Here is a 26392-nt window from a genome sequence, read left to right as displayed (position 1 = left end):
ACTCTCAACTCTATGCGGATAGAGCCTCTGCAGACATCGTTGCTGTACTTGACAGCAATTGCAGGTAAAGTGCTTTGAGATAGTTTGTCTTTGTATAGGTTACTGTATCAAATGCAAGGATTTGTTATAATAATAATCCATTTGATAATATTTATTGATGATTTATTTATTTGGACATTGAACACCTTTCACATCAGGAAGCACTCAAAGAGACTTACTGTAAAATGTAGTGACTGGGTATTTTGTAGGTAACCACTTTGCACACAGCAGTGCTCCACAAACAGCCATGAACCTCTGCCTCGAGCAGCCTTAAAGTCCCAGCGATCCCCGCGCTTACAAATTAACTTACATCCATGTGCTTTTGTTAACATATTTCCTTTAATTTATGCTTTGTAGACAGCTGGTGTGATTCCTTGCCCTTTAAGCAAAGCCAATTAACATATGGCTTGGGTGACCTGCTATTCTGACAGACACTGAGACTCACGGGAAAAAGAGCTTCCTGCTTCCCATATGCTCCAGTTTTGCCTTTTATTTCAATTTATCACAGGGCGGCTTGACAGGTAGAGAGAAAAACAAGGCTTGTTGCCACTGCCCAGCAATCTGGCATCTGCTGTTCTGCCTTACAATGAAGCTTTGCTTCTTCTCTGGGATAGTCTTACTTTTTAATACTCTTAATGAGCTTGTTCCAATTCACCAACTACTTTAGCTGTGACTTGGTGACGTGCAGCCACCCTCCCCCTCCCTCACCCACCCACCTATCCACTCAAAGATTTGGCCGAAGGTAAGGTCAATCGATTTAATTCCTCTGCAAATCTTTCTCGTGTTTAAACAAGCCACTTTTCTTGTTGCTGTGGCCTCTTGCAGCCCTGTTGCAGAGGGCAAGCTGGGTCCCAGACCTAACTCAAACACTTTCAGGAGTGAGGGTGAGAGGGGAGTATAGGGCTGGATAGACTCTGCTTAATTAGGGAGAGAGAGAGTGGGTGAGTGAGTGGGTGAGAGAGAGAAAGAGCACGGCAACTTCCTAATAATAATAATAATCTTTGCACTGGATACAGCGCCTTATCACATCATTGAGACGTCTCAAACACTTTCACAGAATATACTATAAAGTGAATCGACTGTGTATTTTGTGGATGAAACGCGGCAGCCAATTGCGCACAGCAGCGTCCTCTAAATTTTTATTGATAGGAGAATAGGAAAAATTAATAGAAGAATAGCGAGCAACACTTTGTTCAATGTGAATTGGGGGCAGAAGAGTTCCTGTAAGGTTAATGATCGCAGCATTTTAAAGCTGATCCTCTTTACATTGCTGAATGACTCTCTGCCTTGGGGGTTACGATTTAAACCAAAGTTCCCCGTGCAGAAAGACTCCATTTGGATTTGACATGGCTAAGTGCATGTTAATCCCTAACTTACTGTGTGTGTATTGGACATTCCCGAATGGGAATTATTAGTAGATTACATTATGATTATGTATACAGTTACCAGCCTTCCACTGGTCAAGGGAACACACTGTTGTCTATTCCCAAACAGGAGTAACACCTTACCTTCCCCCCCACCACCTCTGTAGGCTTGCAAACAGCAGCAAGAACCTAAGCTGATGATGATAATAATAATCATTCGATACGATACAGCGCCTTATCACGTCATCGAGATGTCTCAAAGCGCTTCCCGGGATTTACTGTAAAGTGTAGTGACTGTGTATCCTGTAGGCGAACTCGGCAGCCAATCTTGTGTACAGCAATGTCTCACACAAACAGCCGCAAAGTGAATGAGGGATTCTCTCTCCCTAACAGAACTGATGAGGTTATCCTCACTCCTGCCTTTATCCTCCCTGGGATCAGGCAGCCGCATAAAACGGCGACCCGGCCAGACCCGGGTCTGTGTGGCTCAGCCCAAAGCTGGCCCGACAAGGCAACTTTACCTGAGTGACCCATCGGAGGGTTCCTTTGATCCGGTCGTGGCTGTTGGATCGGGAGCAAACGCTGAGGCTTAGCGGGTTTCCATGCGAACCGGGAGAGACTGTTTTGTGAAGGCCAGCAGGACGGAGGCAGGTGATGGGAAATCAATGGCACGCTGGGATGAGAAGTGCAGTGACAGCAGTCAAGGGGGAGGGGAGGGGAACGGGGGGAAGGGCGATGTGAGAATTCAAATGGGTATTGATTGCCGATCTTTCTGATCGTGTAGTTGACATGTCTGTTCTTGTAGAGACAAGAGTTTCCATACCTCAGCAGATGTTTCCCTGATTCGGCTCAGTGTTTGGTCTAGTGCTTGTATGAAGCGGGGGACATTGATGGGCTGGTGATGTATTATTAACGTGTTATTAACATAGGTGTAGGACATTGCCTGGTGCAAATTGGCTGTTGAATTTGCCCCCGAACAACGAACACCAGATTCCTTGCGAGGGGCTTTGAGGCATAATAAAAATAATAATAATCCTTGCAATTCATACAGCGCCTTATCACGTCTTCGAGACCACTCAAAGCGCTTCACAGGATGTACTGTAAAGTGGATTGACTGTATATTTTGTGGGTGAATCGCGGTGTCTCCGTTGTTGTACCACTTTGGGACAAGCAGGATGGTAGAAGGCAATCTAGATGATCTTTTTTTGTCTAGCAATTTTGTCCATGTTCCGATTGGGAGGTTTTTAGGCACTGAGTCGAGAGGCGAGGGTTACTTTTGGTTGTGTTATTTTTGGATCCATCAAGCTCCGCTGGCTTCCCATCACCAAACTGGTCGATTTCAAGATCCTCACACTCGTTTTCAAATCCCTTCATTCCCTGGCACCTCCCTACGTCTCCGACCTGCTTACTCCCCCCAACCCACTACCCGCTTCCTCCTCTCGACCGGCTCTGGCCTTCTTCATGCCCCTCCTGCCCTCCGTTCCACCATTGGTGGCCGCGCTTTCAGCCACTGTGCCCCGAAACTCTGGAACACTCTTCCTCTATCCTTCCGCCTTGCCCCATCCTTCCCCGCTTTCAGGTCGCGCTTGAAGACCTTCTGATTCGACCGTGCTTATGGTCATCTCCCCCTCCCCCCGTTGAGTGCTCTGGGATGCTATCCTGCGTGAGGGGTGGTGGGGACTCTATATAAATGCAAGTTGTTGTTGTTGGCTCACGGCCGAGCGGTCCGTGATCCATCTTGATGTTTCACGGCTGGAGAAGAACAACCTCGCCACCTTGCATGGGTGGGGGGGGTATGTGAAGTGTGCGCCACTGTGCGCTGTGCTCTTCCAAGCCACTGCGTGCAGGGACGGTCTGCGGCTACTGTGGTTGACTTTTAATTTCCTGAAGTCTAGTAGCCGGTGGAGAAAGGGCAGCTGTGGTTTATTTGGTTCAAAAGTTTCTAGGCATCGCCGTTGCTTTTCCCTCTCTCTTGCGCTCAAACCCGGCAGTTTGATATTTATACAGCGTTTGATGTTCTTGGACTCGGTTCCAAACACGGCGCTGGGTCTATGCACGATCCTTTGGGCTGGGTTCAGTCAGAGTCTCCTCCTCTTCAATGGGTTCCCGAGCTGTAAGTCGCTGTGTTGTGTGCCCTGCATTGGGTGTGCGTGGCAGAGCGGAGCTGGGTGTCACTGAGCTGGGGGTCTGCTCGTCTGTTGAGAGCAGGCATCAGGCTTTGCAGTAACCGAATGCGAAGTGGGGCCACACAGCTCCCCTCCACTTCCTCCTCTTCCTCCTCCTCCTCCTCCTGGCTGCGCTCCCAAAGGCAGTAATAATCTCCACATGGTAACTGACCTACTTTTTAAACACGTTTCAAACCCCCGGAAATCTATTACATTCATTGCTGTGGTAGTGGAAACGTTGGCTTCAGTCTCCACGCTTAGTGTGCGAGACGGAGAGACTTAATAAAGTCACACCACCAGGCGAAGTCGTTGCATATTCTTTCTCACTCCCCTCACTCCCCCTCCCCACCATTTTCTGCCCTCTTTTCCTGGAGATTTTTTTAAAAAAAACAAACAAACAGCTTAATGCGATAATGGAAGCATGAGATCAAATGGGCCGAGGGATCTTCCTGCCATCTGAAGCTCTCTTGTCAGCTTGAGGTCAGTACATGCCGTCTCTTTGCTCTTTGCTGTTCTATGTCAGCTGTCCGCTTAACAGTGGCGGAGGGGGTGGGATTGGGTGGGGGTGGGGGAGTGTGGGGGAGGAGGGGGGTGGGTGATGGATCCATGGGGTGGGGAGGTGACCATAAACACAGACAGAAAGGAAAGTTTTCAGGCAGGACTTCATAAAGGGGGGAGAGAGAGGGATTGAAGAAGAGTGTTTCGGGGCTTAGTGGCTGAATGCACGACCCCCAATGGTAACATTACATTTGTGTAGCGCCTTTCACGACCGGAGGATGTCCCGAGGGCAGAGATTTGCACCCGAGCTCGGGGTGGGCTGTTGGGATCAGGAGGATGGGGGTAGGAGGGTGACCGAAGCCGCAGTCGAAGAGGAAGATCTTGAGACGGGCCTCGAAGGAGGCAAGTGGGGCGCCGAGGCAAAGGGACCGTGGGATGGAATTCCAGAGGGTGGGGTGGGTGGGGTGAGTAGGGGGTTTCTGAAAGGGACTCTCTCCCCTCCTGGAATCCTCTTACAGTGTTCTCAGATAAGTCTCCCGTTTATCTGATTAGCTGGCTACGGTTTCCATGGAGACTCGGAGTCAGAAGCAAGCTAATCAGATAACGCAGTCTGTGTGTGTGTGTGTGTGTGTGTCTGGGTGTGTGTTTTATGATACACTTCACTTATTTTGAGGGTCTGACTCTCCTTAAAACTCTGGGACCTGCGTTTGAATGTGGCCCAACCACAAGCTCCTCCTCGTCATGGCTTTGGTATGTTCTTCTGAGGAGTTTTGGCAGCCCTGTGTGTCAGCCTAGCACAGTGGTAGCATTCTCGCCTCCGATTCCGAAGGCTGTGGGTTCAAGCCTCCACGCCGAAGGCTTGGAATCGCACAGTCTAAGCGGACCCTCCAATGCAGTGCTGGGGGGAGTCGGTGGGGGGGGGGTGGGTGATGCATTGTCGGAGGTGTCGTCCTCCGGATAAAACCGAGCTCCCGTCTGCCTGTTCGGGTGGATGTTAAAGATCCCGTGTCGCTCTTCGAAAAGAAAAGGGTGTTTGTAGCTCTCTGCCGGTGTCCTGGCCAACAATCCTCCAAATAAAATAGGTCGCTCACTCGCAATACTGTGGTGTTTGTGGGACATTGCTGTGCGCACACTGGTTGCTTTGCTCTCTGTCACTCTCCGCCCAATACACACACACACGCACATCCACCCCCTCCCCCCTGCACACACAAACAAACACATACACATCCTCCGCAACATGTGTGCGCCCAGGATAAAAACTCTCGACATGCATCGAACTCTCGTTTGCCCCGAGTGACAGAAGCTGATAAGATGGAAGATTCTTGATGGGCCGTGTGCAGGATAGACGGCCCTGGCAGTTCGAAGCCAGTTGAAACAAATTGGGGAGAATTAGCGAACGCGCCAGGGTCAGGGACTCGTGCTCAGGCGCTGTGAAGATTCACTGCTCTCCTCTCGAGTGAACAAGCAAAAGCCCTGCGCAGGAGCGACGGGACATTCAAAGTACGGTCACTGGTTACTGCGAGCCAGCTGGTAGTTTCAATTTGCTAATGGTCCTTGCATTCACGAGGGTGGAGGGGGTTAGGAGGGCTGGAGGCCAGTCGGGTTGACTGGCGTGTTTCCGTGCTGGACATTCCGTGTCATTGGTACGCCGTCAAAGCATGTCTGGACACTTCACGCGTGTCCACCGCCAGGTATGGTTGCTGCTGCTGCTGTTGTACGTATGCGCGTCAGGCTGTGTGCACAGAGCAGCAATGCCGTGCCTGGGCTGCGATCTAACGCTTTGTGCGAGTCGGAAGCCACCTTTGCTCCTAAGTACTCGGTCACTACACTCGACGGCAGTCGACTCTGAAGCTTTCTGCAACCTTTCGACGCTGCAGGGGCCTTATCCGATGCAAGGCTTTAGTGTTATTGTTTTACTGTTCGACTCTGCCTCTCCGGTCAGCAAGTAAATTCCCATGTAAGCAAGGAGGGAGGGGAAAGGGGGGAGATTGGTCATTGGTTGTTGCCTTACTTAATCCCCCTCGCTCAGGGATTAGCACCTGGCTGTCGGCAGGGCAGGATGGAGTATGCGGGTGTTTACTGTGATTTTCTCTTGTAAAGCATTCCCCGGCATTACTCTAGAGGGGCCCTGAGAGACACGGCTGGAAGTGCCTGGGGTGTGGAATGAATTCAACTCTTGTCCCAACGTTAATGCTGACTTCAGGATCTACACGAACCTTGCCTTCAGGAGGTCGCCTGATTCAAGTCAGTAGCACTTTCACCTCCGAGAGACAGAAGATTGTGAGTTCAAGCCTCACACACTCTGAATTCACAGTCTAGGCTGTGGTGTTGGGGGGGGACGGGTGGGGCGGAAACGCTGAATTGTTGGCCATGCCAAAAAATTTTAGGATGAGATGTTAAACTGAGCGACATCCCGTCTGTCCGGGACAAGACAGTATCTTGGCGATACTCAGAAATAGGAGTTTCTGGCCAACAATCCCCCTGTTTTTTTTTAAAAATTGGGAATTCGCTTCACGTTCGTGGGACATTTGCTGTGTGCAAATTGGCTGCCGTGTCTGCCCTCAAACTGCGCAGTAATAGCAGTGTAAAGCACTTTGAGATCTCCTCACCACATGAGACGCTCTTCATAATTGTAAATCATATTATAATTGTATTGCGGTTCCCGTGAGGAGCATCTTTGAGGCGTTTTGAAGCTGTGATGAGGAGCTGTAAGGGCTGGAAAGATTATAATTATTAACAAAGTGGTTGACGTGTGAGCCGGTTGACCCGCCGTGTACTGGCTTCCTGTTTCCAGCGACCCCGGAAATGATCGCGACTTGGAAGTGAATGCCACGACAATAACGCGTGTTCATTTATTTTCCCCTCCGCCCATCACCAGGACGAGCACCGCCGAACTAACTAAAGGGGCTAACGGGACTGGAATTGTATGCCTTCCCGTCTCTGAAACTCCATTGCATTGGGAAAACAGGAATGCCACAAGTGAGCACTTTGTGCAGAGTTTTGTAGCTCACAGTACTGCTGCTTCCCCCCCCCCCCCCACACCCACCCACCACCCCCTTTGTTTCACTGGGCTCTGAGTGCTTTGGCATCAGCTTAACGAATCCCCCCTAATTGCTATTCCGCTCCTACCCTGCTCCCAGTGAAAGATACTGAGCACTGACTGCTGGACCACAGTGACCCGCTTGTCCGCCTTTCACAAGGCAGAGAGGGCAGAGGCTTGGCACAAGGAACTGCACCAGACACCGTTTGGCACAGCAAGGCATTTGGGCGCGTTTGGGTGAAGTGGTGACAGTGACACGATTGACAGATGGCTTTTAGAGTGGGGCGGGGGCGGTGGGGGAGGGAGGAATAGAGGAGGGAGGTGAAGGAGGGAATAGAGACCAGATGCCATATTATGTGCCTTTGTTCTGATCATTGGAGACGGATAATAGCAGAAAGTTGGTACTGGGCAGTACTTTGTCAATTCGCCCACAGAGTACATAGTCAGTTCACTTTACAATATATTTTGTGAAGCGCTAACGACGTGATAAAGCGTCATATCAAAGGCAAGGATTATATTATTCTGAAAGGCGATGTGGAAAGGGATGCGGGGAAATTATATTGACGCCTGTCAAAACAAAGTAAGACATTGCAGATTTGAGTTATTAATTTCTCCCCCACGCCCTCACACACACACACACTCACACACACTCACACACAAACACAAGGCACAGCTTTTATTCAGGAGTAACTGTTAAGGAAATAATATTTTTTAAAAATTATTAATATTGAAACAGTAAATAGTCCTTTGGGTTTGATAAGGCGCCTTTCACGTTGGAGAACACAGTATTCACTGTACAGAGTAGTGACTGTGTTTTGTAGGTAACCGTGAGGGTCAATTTGCACACGGCAATGATCTGCAAACGGCCGCGACCAGTTTTTATCTGGGGGATTGATGGACAGGACATCGGGAGAAACCCCCTTCTCCATTTGAGTAGTGCCATAGGATCTTTAACATCCACCTGAACCAGGCAGGCAAGACCTTGGTCTAACATCTCATCCAAAGGATGGGAGTAAGTCCTGACCATCCAATTTCTGGTCCCTGTGAAAGGGTCCAGATTCCCTCCAGTAGATTAGTCTGGTAGTCACTCGGGTGCCCTGTGCTACTTAATGTAACTGTTTGCATTGGCAGAGTCTACGGAGCTGAAGTATTTAGGCAAATTAAATATAACTCACCCTCCGGTCGGAGAGAAGGATAAGGTCTCTCTCTCTCTTGCAGCAGCGCTGCTCAGGTGCTGGTAGGTTGCTGTAACCTCACCACCGGAGGGCGATCAGACACCCACATTCCCACACCTCCACCTCCATCTCTGCCCGCTGACCGGGCTCAGTTGGTATCACTGTCGCCTCTGGGTGAGAAGATTGTGGGTTTGATGCCCCACACCGGGACTTAAGTTCAAGGTCCAGGCTGACACTGGGAGGGGGAGCGTTACATTGCCAGGGGTGCTGCCCCTCAGGCTAGAGCTGTTAAAGGTCCCATCTTTGTGGGCAAATGAGCATTGAAGCTCGCATGAGACGGTTTGAAAAGAGAAGGCAGTTTCTCAGTGTTCTGCCCAACAATCCTTCAGATAAAATTGGGTCATTCACTTCATGGCTGTTTGTTGGACATTGCTGGGCGCAAAATGGCTGCCAGCATTGCCTACAAAACACACATGGATTAAACTCGACGGCATTTGTCTGTGGGTCGCTTTGACAAGTTTTGAATTTGTAATTCGCTGTATCGAATACTGTGATATAGTGATCACCGACTGTTGACAATGTGCAACTTTACCACTGACAGCTGTTAGTAGTAGCTGCTGAGACCATGTTAACATAACCGGTATGAATTAACAATGGGGATTTGTATTTGCTGTGTGTTGAATTCCCTTTATTACCAAGCGATCGGGTGTGCGAGAGCGCGCGTGTGATTTCTGTCCTTCGGATGAGATGTTAAACCGAGGGTTCCCATCTGTGTCTGTCCTGGTGGGCGTCAAAGATCCTACTTTTTTTTTAAAAAAGGGAGTTTTCCCCATTGTCCTGGCCAACGACGAAATCGCTCATTCACTTCATGGCTGTTTGTGGGATGTTGCTGCAGACAAATTGGCTGCTGGGCTCGTCTACAAAATACACAGTCTCTGCATTTTGCAGTAAATCCCACAGAACGCTTTGAAAGGCCCTATGTCAACGGGAAGGGTTTTGATTAGGGCAGTGATCGGCCAACAAAATACATGTTTTCAATTTGAAGATTTCTTGATTTCTTGAAGGCGGGGTGGTAGGGGTGAGGGTGTTTCTTGGCGGCCCTGTGGGCCACCTCCTGCCACAGGTTGGCCCCCAATGGTCTAGGACATGCTGGTAATATTGTGTTAGTGCTCTTGCCAGTCTATCCATTGGTACAGTCAGGGCGCAGTTACACAGCTAGCGTTTTGCTGCTTGATGTGATCCGTGTGTGTGTGTGTGTGCATGCGTGTTGGGGGGGTGTTGTGGGGGTGAAACGCTGGCACCTTATCCCACTGAAAGGCAGAGATAAGGTGAAAAGGGTCTTTTGACGCAGGGCTGCTCTTCACTGTGAAACTGTGGGCTGGGAATTGGTGCGAAAAGGGAAACGGTTTCGAGAAAGGAGCGAGAAACGAGAAATAATTGACGACGTGAGAAATTATTGATGAGACGAGAAATAATTGATGAAATTACTTTTAAATAATTGAGTTCATGCCCCCTGGTGAGGAGACAGTCTGTCTCTCACTGATCTACAGGGTGGAAACCAAGTGGTGGGGGCGGGGTGGGTATTCAAGTAACGCGTGTGTTCCAGCTGTTGAATTTCGCACCGTGCCAAACTCTCACCCGCTGCAGTGTGTGCGTGTGCGTGTGCGTGTGTGTGTGTGCCGCTTAGAGCATCTGGCCTTTTACATTGCTCTATGTGTGTATGAGGATGGGTGGGGAGATAGCCTGAAAGAGAGATCTTCAACCATCTCCTCCCCCACCCGCCCCCCCCTCACCGCAGGGTGCAAATACCACCTCCCGTGAATCTCCACTCCATTGAAACACAAACCCTTTTCCTTGCAAAGGTGTCCGCTCCCTCTCTTGTCTTGGCGAAGCTCCTCTTATACAAAAATTGTTGTTGTGTAACCTCGGTGAAACTCCTCCGCTCGGCTATCTCGGGCTCGCTGTGCGTCTCTCGCTCCACCACCCCCCACCACTACCACCACCCCGGACCACCGTCACTGGCCGAGCTTTCACACTTTATGCCCCCCCCCCCCCCCCCCGTAACCACTGGAAGACCCTCCTCAATAGAACCCCCCCACCCTCCCCCTTTCTATCTGTCTGCAAATCTGTATCTGACTCACTTTAAATTGACCTCCGGCAGTTTCCTGAAGCACCTTTGGTCCTCAGGTACAGCGCAATGCAATACAAATTTGCATGTGTACAGCGCCTTTCTCTTCGGGAGGACGTCCCAAGGCGCTGGACGGTCAGGGATTTGGACCCTGGGGTCGGGATCAGGGAAGGTGGAGGGCAGGGAGGGAAGGAGGGTGATCGAAGGCACGGTCGAACAGGAGGGTCTTGAGACAGGTCTTGAAGGAGGCGAGGGAGTAAAGGCTAAACTAATCTCTCGTCGTAGCGATTTCCTTCTTTCCCTCCCTCCGTGAAGTTCCCTTTAGTGTGAGTGTTGTGAATGGCTGTGTTGACCAGTGGTGGAGAGAGAGAGATACCTGTCAGGACGTTACTGAATGCCCGGTCAGTCCTGCCTTCTATTCCAGGGTGAGCCTAAGCTGCAAGTGTTGGCCTGGCTGTTCCAGTGTAATTGTGTCTGTTGCGGAGGGTGATTTAAAGTGGAAAAGAGAGAGAATCACAGCCAAGCCCTGATCTGGCTTCACCCGATGTCCGTCCACATGAGATGAAAGGTGGACAGTAAAATGCTGAGCAGACGTGTCGCGAACCTTGTTCAAAGAAAACCTGGGGAGGGGGAAGGGAGGAGCAGTCACTCACTTTATTCCAATTAATCCCATCTGCTCTCGTGGCTGGAGTTGCTTGGACCTGCTACTTGCTCTCTGTGTTACCCTGACCCTGAGGCTTCCTATATTTCGAGGCCAATGTCCTCCACGCCCATTGCTATCCCTACCACCACCTCTGCCAACAGCAGGGCAAACACCTTCAGTGTTGGCTCAGTCACTCCCCGTCACCCATCACTTTGGAGTGGCGACTTCAAACCAGACACCTGCAGCTCTCTGCTCTATTAACTGTTTCTGTACTCAGATCCTTAGACTAATTATTAATTAATTAGATCGGGTTGTTAGTCGATTGACGAATCGCTTTTCTAGCAGTGGTACTCCCTTTCAAAAGAAATAATAATAATTTGGTCACTCAATCCACGACTGTTTGTGGGGACGCTACTGTGCGCAATTGGCTGCCACGTTTCTCCCACAAAATATACAGTCAATTCACTTTTCAGACATCTCGAAGATGTGATACGGTGCTATATCAAATGCAAGGATTATTATTATCCTGCCAGTGTCTGGAAAGGTGTCCTGGAAATTCAGTGAGTATCTGAGGTGCGATCTGAAGACTGGCAAGGAGGAGGCAAGGCGGAGGGATTGAGGTTTCCCCCAACCAAAACACCAGAGTCACTACAATTTACAGTAGATCCCGTGAAGCGCTTTGCGACGTCCTCCCGACGTGAAAGTCGCTGCATCAAAAGTAAACGTTCTAACCCTCTTCCCCCACCGCCCACGGAGCTGGGTCTGAGGAGATGTTGGTAATCCTCTTCTGGGAGTGGGTGGTGGCTGAACTCTGCACATCCCCTTTCTCCCTTACCCGCTGGGGTCTGCTCAGGGAGCTGGGGTGGGGGAGAAGCAGTTGTCCAAACAAGACGGATTATTGATATATGGAAAACACCATCGATAGAGCCAGAGAGAAGATTACGGCAGATTATGTCAGCTGACCCGCAGAGCACCTTTGCACTACAAGAGATGAGAGCATGTTCTGATCCTTTGTCTGAGTTAGTCCTTGTGGGGACGTTGCTTTAGTCGATAAGAGGCCCGGGTGTTGTGGCTGTGGCTGCTGCTCAGCTTCCCTGAGGACAGACACTGCTTTGCTGCCCTGAGCTTTCAGAATCAGTGACGGACTGGAGGATGCTAATTGAATTTGTTGTGGGTAAATGTGTTGGGAGCAAAGCTTCATCGCTGCAAGCTTAGGCGATGTTTGTATTAAAGGTAATGGTCTTTTCTTTTCTCTCTCTCTCTCTCTCTCTCTCTTTCTCTCTTTCTCTTTCCCCCTCCCTGTCTCTGACACACTCAGACTTCTCTTCCTTCCCATCCTCTTTGTTATTGGAAGCAGATGTTGGCATTTTTCCACCGGCGTCTTGCTGTTCAGCCAAGTCTCTCTCTCTGATCATCTGAGGGGAGCCCAAGTTTTTTTTCTCTCTCTCTCTCTCCATAGACAGTGAGTACGTTGCTGCCAGCAGGGCTCGTTTAAGATTGAGACTCATGTTTTTTTTTCCCCTTCCCCTCCCCTTCCCTTCCCAGGAATAAAGATCCAGGGGTTTTGGTCGATTGTGATGATCAAATGGAGCTGGAATGTCGCGCCAGGAGTATCTGGGATGGGTGACCTGTGCCAGGAAAACACTTGCCAAGTGGCTGAGATTTTCCTGACACATCTTTTAGCAGTTACGTCCGCTGATTTAGGGTTCCAGTGGAGATTCCCTGTTTGTGGGGACGTTTTTTGCTGTGGACAAATTTGCTGCTGCGTTCGCTTTCAAAATACAGTCTTACACAGTCTAACGAGCACTTTGGGATGTCTTGGCAGTGTAATGAGGCACTATATCAAACGCTAAACTTATTAAATTAATATTATCTCATTCTCCACTACCTCTAGTTTTATTATCCAGTGCGTCGGTGTGAGATGCTAATCCGCATGAAGGATGCTATGTGGATTACAGTTGTAATATTATTATAATAATGGTAATTGCAGCCGTTCATGTCGGGAGGACGCCCTAAAGCGCTTCACGAGAATATACTGTGAAGTGGAGTGACTGTATCTGAATCTTTGTAGGCAAATGCGGCAACCCAATTGCACACAGCAATGTCCCACAAACAGTCACAAAGTGAGTGACCAAAGTTATTTGGGGGATTGTTGGCCAGGACACCGGGATAGAGTACTTTCTCTTTGACCGTGCCTTCAGCTCCCCTCTCGACTCTCTTCCCCCTCCTCGCTCCCTCCCTTCCCTCCCCTCACCCTGACCATTTCCCCGCTCCTCGCTCCCTCCCTTCCCTCCCCTCACCCTGACCATTTCCCCCTCCTCGCTCCCTCCCTTCCCTCCCCTCACCCTGACCATTTCCCCCCTCCTCGCTCCCTCCCTTCCCTCCCCTCACCCTGACCATTTCCCCCCTGCTCGGGTCATGACCCAACTGTGCAGCGCCTTGGGACGTCCTCCTGACGTGAAAGGCGCTTTATAAATGGAATCTTGTTGTTGTTGTTTCTTTCTGTAAAGTAACAGTAAGGTTTGGTAGCTACCCCGCATGAAGGGCGCTATAAATATGCATGTCGTTGTTGTTGTAGTTAGTAGTAGAGCTGTGTAACAGGCCCACGGCCAGACCAGCAGAGCTCGATTGCCTTCCGTACTGTTGCTCCCAACCATGTACCGTGGTTGCTGACGAGAACGCAATGTGACGGGCTCTCGAGAGAATTGAGCAAAGGGCCCTGCAGACTGCGTTATGCTGGAGAAACTGATACAATTGGACTGCTGACCAGCCTTAAGTCTGTTTGACAGAATGAGGGTAACATGAACTAAGTGAGAAAGTTTGCTATGGATATTATGAATGTTCTGCCAAAGCCATTCATTGATGGCCCTTATTTCCATTTCCCCTCTGCCCCCACCCACTGCCCACGTTCTTGGTTCTGATCTCCTCTCTATCTAACTTGCTGCCTTCCTGTGAAGTCCTGAAAATCAGGGCTGTTTCTTAAGAATTTGCCAAATGGTGGACGAAACTAAACCTAAACCCGGGTGGAATTTCTGCCCCATTGTGTTCAAGGCGAAGGACATGAGGGCTTTTATTTCCCCTGTTGCACGTCGGCCAAATTGGTAGGAAAATAAATAAAGATGGGTGAAAGACAGGTAAAATATTGCAGAAATTCAAGCGGGTGAATTATAACTTAATTACTGTCAGCGGTCCGTGATTTCTTGAGATTCATTTGTAGGCTTCCTGGATCATTAAACTGCGGTTCAAACAGCCCTGCCAGTCACAGCGAGTTCCAGGAATTTTCTTTCACGGAAGAACATATAATTCACACTGTGCCTGCGTGCTACTAAATTTACGATCATCTTAATCCTTGCAGTAGCTTACCCTCAGCGGCCTGGCCAATGCTGCCCATACACTTCACAGGGATTTGCTGTACAGTGTAGTGACTGTGTATTTTTGCGCGCAACCATCTCTCACAAACAATCGTAAACTGAATAATCATTTTGGGGGGCGGGGGTATGGGGTGTGGATTTGTTGGCCAGAATGTGTGGAACTCCTTACTCTTTTTGAATACTGCCGTGAGATCTTTAACTTCCCACCTAATACTGTCTAGATTAGAGAGGCAGGTGGTGGCCCTCCAGGGAGAGAGCACGCGTTCTATTCCAACAATCCTCTCTCTGGAATTTCCATGTGCAACAACAACAAATTGCATGTGTTTTAGCGCCTTTCATATCAAGAGGACGTCCAAAGGCCCTGGTGGGATACAAGGAATTCTCTGATGGGTTTGGATATTTTTAAGCATGCGTCATGGCTTTCCGCGTGTGTCAGATACCTGGCTGCCCAGAAAAAAAGAGTAGGTCATTCAGACCCTCGAGCCTGTTCCGCCATTCTATTAGATGATGATTCATGGCTGATCTGTACCTGAACCCCAATTATCCGCCTTTGCCCCATATCCCTTGATACCCTTACCTAAGACCATTCAGGTCTTGCTCACTGTAAACAGAAGTTGGGCTTAGAAAATCTCTTACTTAGTTCGTTTACACTGTCTCATCGGCTCACTTCCACATGGCTGCCTCGGTTTACAGTAGCACATGAGGCTGTAAGCAGACCCAGGCAGCTTGCTTGCTGGGACTCGATCGCTGCAGGATGTCTGGAGCGAATGCTCTGCTGGGGGCTCGTGTTTGCTGCTTGGCTTGGGTCACTGTTGAGCATCTGCATCCTGTGGGTTACAGTGGATTTCCGGGTGAGGTGGAGGGAGGGAGAGAGGGGGCTAGGGAGAGCGGGGGGGAGAGGGGGCTGGAGGCAGCAACCCATCTGCTGATCCGCTTCAAGGGAAACATTGGCACAAATGTCTTCACTCGAGTGTCGCGCGATTAAAGGCACGTGAAGGGTTTCAGCAGACGCGGCCTGGAGGGAATGTACCCGATGCATCTGACGGCAAACATCATCCACAAAGTTTGCCCATAAAGTCGCCACAGTGAAGTGTTTTGAGATATTCTTCTGGTGTGAAAGGTGCCTTGATTGACTGATTGATTGACCAACTGACCCTAACCCATTGACCAACTGACCCCAACCCATCGATCGATCGATGAGTTAGGATCGATCGTTTCCTCTCCTCCTTGGCCGAGATCTCAAGATTGATTTCCAGGTCCTCACCTATAATTCCCTTTATTCCCCATCACCTCCATATCTCTATGATATTCCTACTTTTCTTCCCCTCTCCCTTGTTTGCCCCCCTTGTTCGGCTAACCTTCCGTGTGTCCTCTTCTGAGCCACCCTCGGTGACCGAGCCTTTAGATTCTACGCCTATAATCCCTTCCTCTACCCCTTCATTTTGTCCCACTCTATAGTTTCTCTCTGTCTATCCCAATGAATCCCTTTATCATTTTATGACAATGGGATTCAAAAGGGGTTTGACCGGAGTGAAAGTATCGCGGTCTCATTTAGAAGCATAGCCTTGAGCCCTTCTGCTCAGGCATTGAGTAGATGCTGTAAATCTGCAATCAGACAACGTCATTTGGTGTGTGTGACACTGACATGAGCTCTGCTGCAGGTGAACGATCGAGTCTCGAGGAATGCTTCGCCTGGTCCAGGTTCCCACACGGATTGGAAAATAATAAAGACCGTCGATCGGCCGCGATTCTTGCGCCACGAATCATTTTACCCGTGAACACGAGACCCCGTGCTGTTTTTTTTAATGTTTAAAGAAAAAAAAAGGACCTGTTGAATGTTAACGCCAATTAACTCGCTGACGAACGTTTTCTCGAAGAAGCCCAGGGACATGGCTTGTGACCTGCTTCACCACTGAGCCCCCGAGCCTCCTGGACGCTCCCACCATTTCCTTCTCCAAGCGGAGCAGGTTCCAAAAGACGTTCTCGAAAATGACGAGCCTCTTCCGGCGAAACAGTAGCAACGGGGGCTCCAAAGGCAGCTCTCCCAACGTGCCCTCCTCCCAGGTGATGAACAACAGCCGGCCGGCCCGCCAGGTGCGGAGACTGGAATTCAACCAGGCCATGGAGGACTTTAAGGTCATGTTCCCCAACATGGATTATGACGTGATCGAGTGCGTGCTGAGGGCCAACAATGGGGCCGTGGACGCCACCATCGATCAGTTGTTGCAAATGAACTTGGACTGCGGCTTCGACAATGGCTACGATGACAGCTCGGACTCAGAGGACAGTATCCCACCAGAGGTGAGAAACTCCCAACAGAAACATCAACAGCAACAACACATTATACTTGTAATAATAATCCCTGCATTTGATACACGCCTCGTCACGTCTTCGAGACGTCTCAAAGCGCTTCACAGAATATACTGTAAAGTGACTTGACCGTATATTCTGTGGGCGAAATACAGCAGACAATTGCACACAGCAGCGTCCCACAAACAGTTGACCAGTTTATTATTATTTTTTGTCAACAACAAATTACATTTGTGTAGTGTCTTTCATGTCGGGAGGGAATTGAGGGGGAGAGGAGAATAGGAAGGGTATAGGTTTAGTCGTGTCTGAGTATAAACACCGACTAGGCACGGACTAGTTGGGTTGAATGGCCTGTTTCTGTGCATCAATGTAACAAGAAACCATCAGGGCTAGAAAGTGTAGTTATTATGGTGTTATTCCCCCAGCGCCCCCCGCATTACATCCATTGAGGTTTTGATCGTGTCTTCTCCAACCTCCACGCACATGCACCTATCAGCCGAGGCAGGATGGAAGATAAAGATCCAGGTGTATTTCACCCGTCCTTTCTGTTAAGCACAAACTAGGTTTTTATTGAGTTCCCCAGGAAGGGGACACACACACACACACACACATATACCCACTCAGAGAGAGGAGAGAGGCTTAATCTGTTACAGCTGGAAGAAAATCTCCAAAATAGCATTCCATAAATCCATAGGGATCACCTCTGGCAGACTTTTTATTTTGATACAAAAATTCTTTTTAAAATTCAGCCTTGAACTTAATGCAAGCTTTTGTTTTAAAAGTTCTGGCCAGAAGGTTTATTTGATTCTCATGCAAGTGGCCAAACTCAAACTGCAAGCCACTTCGCTTCGAAGCTGTGTGTGGGGACGTTGCTGTGTGCAGTTTGGCAGCCACGTTTACACACGAAATACACAGTCACTTCACTGATGGCACTTTACAGTAAAATCCTGTGAAGAGCTTTGAGACATGCTTCCTGTTTGAAAGGTGCATTATTGTTTATTTATAATAATAACACTTGCATTTGATATAGCACCTTTTCACGTCGTTGAGACATCTCAAAGCTCTTCACAGAATGTAATGCAAAGTAAATTGACTGTGTGTTTTATGGGTGAACCGTGGCAGTCAATTGCGTACAGCGGTCGTGGATTGAGTGACCAATTTTTTTGGTGGGGGGGAGGGTGGGAGGTATTATTAACCCCAGAAAGTGATCTGCCACTTATTGCTAGGTAAACAGAAGCGTGAAGAGTAAGGAAATTTGGCCAACCTTTCGCCTTGCACGGGAATCGAGCCCGGGTCCTCTCTCTTACGAGGCGAGAGCGACAACCATAAATTTGTATTGGTCTCCAATACAATACAAATTTGCATCTAAATTGGTATTGCACTCACATTTTTAGAACCGAAATGTCTTCCTTTAACTTGTTTCTTCCATCCCCCCACCCCCCAACAGATTTTGGAGAGGACGCTGGAGCCTGACAGTTCCGACGAGGAGCCCCCCCCTGTGTACTCTCCGCCTTCGTACGACATGCACATATACGACCGTCAGTACCCGCAGGTCGCTCCCTTGCCACCTTGCCGGTGAGTATTGACCAGCGCTCCTGTGATGGGGGAGGTTAGCTAGCCCTGCGGGAGAATAGACTGTAACGCCCACAGTAAAGCCTGCTGGACTGAATGAGGACAATCTCACCACAGAGACTACAAGGGCCACCTATTGGATTATTAAGGATATTGCACTGTTTAGAGATCAATAGTGCAGTCAACACCCACTCCCTTTCCCCCTCATTCACAGACAGGCCTTTAAAAGCCAAGCAAGGCATTGCCCACTCTCTTGTACACTCAACCTGTCTGGTGTCTTGTTCCCCCACCTCCCCACATCACTCGGCCTGTCTTCAAATCGTACCTGATGTCTTCCCTCTTCGACCACGCCTTTGGCCACTTCCCCTCCCTTTCCAGTTCGGTGTCAAAAATCCACACCGCTGTTAAGCTCTCGGAGACCCTACTTGTGTGAAGGGTGCTGTATAAACACAAGTTGTTATTGTCCTGTACAATGGAATGGGACTTGGCTCAACACTTAGCAATTCTTCCCTCTGGCGATGACCTAGAAGTACTGACTGATGACTGTTGTAATAGTGGGTGCCATTATAATGCGGGATCTGTGTTTTTTTTAAAATCAATATATAGCCATGTACCCAGACCACTGTATTATAACGGAGCTTGACTGTAGATCATCAGACTGCATTCAGCATGTCCACTACTGACTAACTGAGGTCTGCACTGCTGCTTTCAATGAGTTTTGCTACTGCTTGTTCTGAAATTCCGGTCTGTGTCCCACATAGTGTTATGTATGTGGAGGCGGGACGGGGGGATAGAGGAGGGGGGAGGGATGTAGGCCACGAATTGGGGGGGGTTCCATTCTGCCCATTATAATTGTGCAACACCCAAGATGTAGCCGAATTCCAGGCCAAATGTATCTTAGGAGTGTTAACGCACTTCATGTCTCCCTCTCGTGCCGGCAGGCTCGACGTACAGACGCCTGGAGTGAGTCAGCCGCAGCGGCGGTATCGGAACTGGAACCCCCCATTGCTGGGCAACCTGCCCGACGACTTCCTGCGCATTTTACCGCAACAGCTTGACACGGTCCAGGTGAGCGGGGAGTTAGCCGTTGGGTGTTGGTATTGGGTATTGGGTGTTGGGGACGGAGGTAGCTGCCTGCTTTGGTTCAATGAGAGATTGAGATCTGGTCTTGTCTTCAGGTGATGGATTAAAACGAAGCGGCTTCTCCGAAGTAAGACCGAACGAGAATTATTATTTTTTTTTGCACAATTCTGAAGTGACCTTAAATTTCAAGACAAACAAAAAAAATGGACTCGTGGGCGGCCGGAGTGGGGCGGAGTGGTGGGGGTTCCCCCTTCTTTCCATCTTTGAAACAATCAATAAACAAAACCGAACGCTGAGAAATCTGCCCGAACGACCCAAAATAAAATCGTCGAGTGGGGTGGAGGGGTACAAAATGGCAGCAGAGTGAGCTAGAGAAAAGCGAATTCCTTCTTTACATGGAGAGACGTTCTCCAACTACTGTTGGTTCTCAAACGCTCTTGACCAACTGAAGGATTGCTTTTTAGTTGGAAAAAAGAAATGCTTCCCCTGCTGATCAAGTACTTAAGCTCTCTGAGATGAAGGGCGTGGCGCAAATGCAAGTTGTTGTTGTTGTTTTCGTCTCATCCGGCAGAACTCACAGAAAAATGGCCGCCAGTCTCTGCCCGGGGACAGCCAGGCCTCGCGAGGCTCCTCCCTGGAGCAGGAGCGGAAGCTGAAGCAGTACCTGGAGGACGAACGCATTGCCCTGTTCCTCCAGAACGAGGAGTTCATGAAGGAGCTCCAGAGGAACCGAGAGTTTCTGCTGGCGTTGGAAAAGGGTGAGGGCAACCGGGGAGCCACTTAGCGCTGTTCTGGCTCATGAGGTGGCGGTGGTGCTATTTCCTCACATTTCATATCGCGCCTTATCACGCCTTCGAGACGTCACAAAGTGCTTCACAGAATGTAATGTAAAGTGGAGTGACTGTATATTTTTGTTAGGAATCTACAAACCATTGTTACGTGTAATGAGGTGGGGTGGGTGGGGTTGGTGTGGCTCGTAAATTGGGAAGGAATCTGAATTCAGGGTTAAGCAGCGCAGTGAACGGCCAGCCACCAGCCTCCGATACCCTTGTGCAATGTGACCTTGTCTGTCTCCTTTCAGATCGGCTGAAATACGAGTCTAAAAAATCAAAGTCGAGTAACAGTGGGAGCGAGACATTGCCCTGTGCTGACAGCAGTGTTCCCCCAGTGACCCCAGGTAACGGCAGACCAGGCTTCTCCGCCCCCCCCCCCCCACCCCACCATTTACTGGGTACATTGTGTGCCGTTGTTACCAGGAGTAGTTTAGCTCCTGTTCTGGCTAATGAGGGCCATTGTGCTGCTCAGAATTTATCACTTGTTTTTCCTCTTTTCTTCCTTCGATAGAATTTACAGTGTTGCAAAGCAATTGCATGGTAACGAGTGCTCGTCCTGCCCGGGAATCAAACCCAGGTCCTCTCGCTTGCGAGGCGAGTGCTCTAACCACTCCGCCGCAGGACTCCACTGATGTACTGGAAGGTGAATGTATTGGGGGGGGGGAAAGGAGGGGTAAAGGGGATGGGGGAGCCGGGCGGTGCAGGAAAGGGAGCGAGTGGTCCAGAAACCCTAACGGTGATCATCCTGTTTATTGCAGTGGATTCCGGTGCCTCTGGAGCGGCTGAAGCGAGCAGTGCGGTGTGTGATGACGCCTTGTTTAGGGACAAACTGAAGCACATGGGGAAATGTGAGTCCCCTCGTTCCTCTGCCGTATTCTGGTCTTATTGCTTCCATAATCATAAAACTAACGATTGCCCCTCGATCCGGTGCCTCTAATGTCAAAACGTATTGTGTGCAGTTTTGGTCTCCTTATTTAAAAAAGGACATACTTGCCCTCGAGGGGGTGCAGCGTAGATTCACTCGGTTAGTTCATGGGATGAGGGGACTGACCTATGAGGATAGGCTGAATAAACTGGGGCTGAATTCTCTAGAATACAGAAGAATTAGGGGAGATCTTATTGAAACTTATAAGATTCTTAAAGGGCTGATAAAGTAGACACTGAGGGTCTGTTTCCCCGGTAGGAAAATCTATAACCAGGGGTCACAGTCTTAAAATTAAGGGTCAGCCTTTTAGAACAGAGTTGAGGAAACATTTCTTCACTCAGAGGGTAGTGAATTTATGGAATTCACTACCCCAGAAGGCTGTAGATGTCAGTCCTTGAACATTTTCAAGGCTGAGACTGATAGATTTTTTAAAAATAGAGGGATTAGGGGATATGGGGATAGAGCAGGTAATTAGAGTTAGGGCTGAAGATCAGCCATGATCTTATTGAATGGCGGGGTAGGCTCGAGGGGCCGATGGCCTACTCCTGCTCCTAATTCTTGTATTCTTATGTATTCCTCCCGATGTGAAAGGCACTGTATAATTGCAATCTGTTGTTGTGGTGGTGGTTGTTGTTATTGTGTGTTTGTTGGCAAACACGACAGCCAATTTCCACACAGCAGTGCCCCACAAACAGCATGAAGTGAATAACCTATTTACGTGGAGGGTTTGTTGGCCAAGATACCAGGAGAAACTCCCTTTTTTTCAAAGCAGTGCAGTGGGATCCTTATCTACTTCTTGTTTTCCAACCTCCACGCCAGGGGTTTGAACTCACACGTCTAGGTTGACACTCCAGCTTTCAGCTATTGCTCCCCTAACCTCTGTAGCTCCCTCCCTCTACCTGCGCCCATGTCTCGCCCGTTCCCTGTCTGTCTTGAAATCCCACCTTAAGACCTACCCCTTCGACCGTACCAATGGCTGCTTCCCTCTCCCCGCTCCCTTGCTCAGGGTCCGTCCCTGACATTTGAAAGCGCTCTGAGAAGTTAACCCACGTGAAAGGCGCTGCGCTGCGTAAGTGCATTCTGTTGCGGCTGAGAGGACTAACGGGCGGCTTTCTGTTCCAGCGACACGCAAGAAACTTTTTGAATTGGCCAGAGCCTTCTCTGAGAAAACAAAGATGAGAAAGTTGAAGCGAAAGCACTCCTTAAAACATCACACGTATCCTTTACACAACAGGGACATGCAAGTATTGCAGCTCTGCGCAGAGCAAACTCGGGGAAGTGTGATGAGGACTTACTCTAAGCTTGAGCTTGCCGATTTTTTTTAGGGGGGAAGAAAAAGGAATAATTGATGTTTTTCCTAATTTTTATCCTAATTGAGGGAAATGAATTGCCGTCGTTTCTTAAAACGTGTTACTCTTTGTTTTGTGCTTCAAGAGGTTTTCCTTGACCTGTGTTGCTTTTACAGTCTCGGGACAGCAGCTTCTACGGCAAACCTTCTGGACGATGTAGAAGGGAATTCTTGCGGTAAGGCAAGAATTAAAGAAATTAAAGAAGCAAAGGCGCCGGTTAGATTCACAAAGAAAACGGGCTTAATATTCTGCAGAACAACAACAACTACTTGCAATTATATACCGCCCTTCATCCAGTATAGCGTCTCAGACCTGGGATATGATTGCACCACACAGGCTCACAGCCAATCTCTCCTGTATCTCCTTTGCTGGAGGTCGGGCTGACGGAAGCTGATCTGACTTACTCGGGTTACTCGTCCCCTCCGCTCCACAATTGGCCGCCAAGCTTTCAGCCACCAAGCCTCGAATCTCCGGAACTCTCTGCCTCAACAGCCCTACCATGTGGCCCCCTATTTGGTCATCTTCAAATCACACCTGAAGACTTGCCTCTTTGCCCGTGTCTTCAGTCACCTCCCCTCCATTTCTGCGAACCATATCACTGCTAAGTGCTCCGAGATGCTACACATATGAAGGGTGCTGTATAAATGCAAGTTGTTGTTGTTGCGTGTTTCCCAGATTTTGCATCAAGTTTGTGTCAGGGTTAGGCTGACCCACAGCCCTCGGCATTGGAGTTGCACAGGGTTCAAAATATCTGCAGCACAAGTCCTCATTGACTATTGAAAGCTCAGCAAATACAGGAGCATTTATAGTCATATAACCAAAGCTTTCATTATGCAATTTTTACATTTGATATGGAGCCTTTCATATCAGGAGGACGTATCAAATAGCTTCGCAGGATATACAGTGAAGTATTTTTGGAGGCAAACGCAGCTGCCAATTTACCCACAGCAATGTCCCACAAACACCCATGAAGTGAATCACCCAATTTTATCTGGGCGATTGCCGGCTAGGACACTGGGAGAGAAACTCCTTTTTCTCTTTCGAGTAGTGCCGTGGAATCTTTTAACGCCCAGCTGAGCAGGAACAGAGAAGACCTCGGTTTGACATCCCATCCGAAAAGTTCTTGCGCAAAGTGTTCTCTGTTAGCATTTAAATTGGGCTGTTAATGTTGTTTTCTGTAATTATAGGAAAGCCCAAACCAGTAGTAGCCTCTCTATTTGGAGCTGTTTCAAATACAGCTTTATTGAGATGGATCCAATTGGAGGGAAGAGTGATGTGTGGGATAGGACCCAGCTGATCGCTGCCTCGAATTCCAGCACATGTCAGCAGAGTGAATTCAGAGTGTTTTGAGACTGTCCTCCAGACACGAAAGATGCTGTTATCAAATGCAAATGTTTTTTTTTATTGCGTGTACGTCAGCGTTTAGTTCAGTTAGGCTAAATTTCTCTTAACTTTGTTCCAGATGAAGATCTCCAGTTCAGAAAGCAGCCCCTGCAGGAGGAGGATGAAGAATACAAGGACAGCAAGTCATGGTGAGCTTCAACTAGACAATAGCTCTTATAGCTCTAGGCTGGTCTGTTGAGTTGCTGAACAGATGCCTGGTCTGTGCTGAGTGAGCTCACTTTAGTCCAGACAGGCGATAAGAATTCAGGCTAGGAATTCAGCTACGTTCATCTGCTCTCGATCATCAATAACCCCTCTCCATCGCTTTCCCCTCCTCACTCTTCTTTACCCTCCTCCCTCCTCTTTACCCCCCTACCCTCTCCTTTTTAATCTCCTCTAATCCGCTTGAGAAGTCCTCACGAGGATAGGATCAGGCTTGATCATGATGCCTGCAATGTTGAATGGTCTAAGGAGAAGCTGAGTGTCAGCCATCTGCCTGGAAGATGTTATCTAAATGTATAGCACCTTGCAGTCAAAGCACTAGAGCTTAGGAGGTCGAGTGGTGATCTTACTGATGTGCTTGATATAATGGATGTGATGGGGGTGGGAGAGAATTGACAAGCTAGATTAGGGGTCAACTCTTCATTCTAATAGGCAGATCCAAAACAAGGTGACACAGTCTTAACATTAGAGTTAGGCTGGCCTCGTCACCCCACTTGTGTTGTGTGTTTTTCCCGCAGATCCTGAAGCCTTTGGCCCCGGGAAGGATTGGGAAGTTGAGGGACTCAGTGGAAGGACTATCACTCTTCACAGATGAAGAAGACGGCAGTTAACGTGCATCGCTTCTCTTCGTCTGCTTTCTTATTAACGTTTCTGTTTCGATCTCGAACAAGGCACAGCTGATTGGTGGGATGGGGTGGGGCAGGGTGTGGGGGAGAGTGGAGGGAGGGAGAAAGGAATGTCAAACCATCCAGCTGTGTCTGCCATTGAAAGTCAAGGGTTTGTGCGCCTTCTTGTTTTTATCTCTTGTTTCTCTTTAATTCTCTGTGCAATTAAAGCACTGGCTATCCTTCTCCACCCACGCCCCGCCCACCCCCCCCCCACCCCCATGCAATGCTCCTAACCCTGACTCGTAATGGTAAAGTAAACCGGTTACTCTTGAAATCTGGTTCATACGACACTTCTTAAGCTATAACCTCGCACTGCAGTGTTTAATGGTGAAGAGGGGCCTACTCCAAGGCGATGAAATGTACCCTGTTTGGAGTGACGTCCAATTCCAGTGGAAGTGTAACGTGTAAGCTCATCAGTATTCATTGTCAAATGATGTCCTTATCGGCTGTCATGTGCCTAATGATGTACTGTATTAACAGGCTGTGTCAGTGGGCCAAACATATCCCGTAAATTGTGTAAATTGTTGCTGTTGTAATTACTGGGTCAGTTTTCTGTTCCCTTTTTCTATTTTTTACTTTTAAACAAAACAACAGATTGTAGGGCAACAGAACGCACTGAAGTTGAAGAGATTTTGTTGAGCGTTGGTAAAACCTGGCACCTATCGGCTGGCTGGGTTGCAACTCCCCCAAGTTCATCCAAAAAACCATCGGCGACTCAGAGCTCGACTACAAGAGGCCCGTCACTAAGTTCAAGTTTGATGTTATAGACTGTGGAGCACGCACAGCCCGTAGACCTTGGTCAACAATGCGTGGCGCCCGGTATTGTAGAAACGTGCAGTGAAGAGTGTGGCTTATGCGAAACTGCGGGGGAGTTTAGACATATCCGGTAAAACGCTTCGAACACTTTGTTTGTAAACCTTCTGACCGAGCCAACTGTGGTGACTCGGGGAACGAGCAGTCTGGTGGCGAATCCAAGTGCTACCTTGGCCCCGAATGTCGTTTTGTTGGTTTGTTTGTTTGTTTGTTGTTGTATTCATTTTTTGGTAATAATCCGACTGTGTTCTGTCCCGTTTCCTATGATGGACAGGGGTGAGGTGATCTCGATCAAGCCCAGTTGTAGCTCCCACGCACACAGGGCTGGCAGAGTGGACAGGAACAAAGGTCATGACTGTGGGAGTAAGCCGTGCAAAGTCTTGCATCCCTCCAAGTGCCTGGAGGCAGAGAGACTTGGGAGAAGGTTGCCAGTCAGCCAAGGATGATGTGTTGACTGGGGAGATCACAGAGAGAGGGGCATTGAGGGGAGGGAGGAGTGAAGAAATAAAGACAATACTGGAAAAAAAAGGCCTGTGTCAGTGAAGGTAGTTATACCTCGTGAGGAACAAGTTTGTTTCCTAATCTTTGTCTTCTTGTAAGGCGATAAATCTACACAAATACGGCAAGTGTTGAGGAGAGAACAGAGAACACATAAGAGACGAGATGTCTGTGTGTCCAAACCCTCTCCTGGCATGTTTCTGTATCACGAGATCTGTTCACATTCCTTCTTTCAGAAGAACAATTACACAAAACTGCCAGTTCTGCCAACGAAATCCGACTCACAAGAGGGTTTGTTTCTTTCATTCGTTCG

At 48.9% G+C, this 26392-nt stretch overlaps 1 protein-coding gene across 1 annotated transcript; it reads left to right on the top strand.

Annotated features, from left to right (window-relative positions):
• Window positions 1-650: 650 nt before the first annotated feature.
• On the top strand, window positions 651-24959 carry LOC103183321 (CUE domain-containing protein 1). Its single transcript, XM_042338782.1, has 11 exons — window positions 651-781; window positions 16085-16724; window positions 18181-18308; window positions 19247-19373; window positions 19960-20146; window positions 20470-20565; window positions 20980-21069; window positions 22269-22362; window positions 22612-22670; window positions 23958-24027; window positions 24619-24959. Coding segments are annotated over exons 2-11 (1164 nt in total). The 5' UTR covers window positions 651-781; window positions 16085-16412; the 3' UTR covers window positions 24620-24959.
• The last annotated feature ends 1433 nt before the right edge of the window (window positions 24960-26392 follow it).

The sequence above is a fragment of the Callorhinchus milii genome, unplaced genomic scaffold, assembly GCF_018977255.1.
Source record: "Callorhinchus milii isolate IMCB2004 unplaced genomic scaffold, IMCB_Cmil_1.0 Scaffold10, whole genome shotgun sequence".
NCBI classification, from domain to species: Eukaryota; Metazoa; Chordata; class Chondrichthyes; order Chimaeriformes; family Callorhinchidae; genus Callorhinchus; species Callorhinchus milii.
Note: the sequence above shows the minus strand (reverse complement) of the source record. Positions and strands in the feature narration are given on the sequence as shown.

What these genes read in the sequence shown, in the direction of transcription:
- LOC103183321 (XM_042338782.1), top strand. Translation starts at nt 16,413, where the DNA reads ATGACGAGCCTCTTCCGGCGAAACAGTAGCAACGGGGGCTCCAAAGGC. An exon ending in AGGACAGTATCCCACCAGAG is followed by an intron (nt 16,725 to 18,180) that starts GTGAGAAACTCC and finishes ACCCCCCAACAG; the next exon opens with ATTTTGGAGAGGACGCTGGA. An exon ending in TGTAGAAGGGAATTCTTGCG is followed by an intron (nt 22,671 to 23,957) that starts GTAAGGCAAGAA and finishes ACTTTGTTCCAG; the next exon opens with ATGAAGATCTCCAGTTCAGA.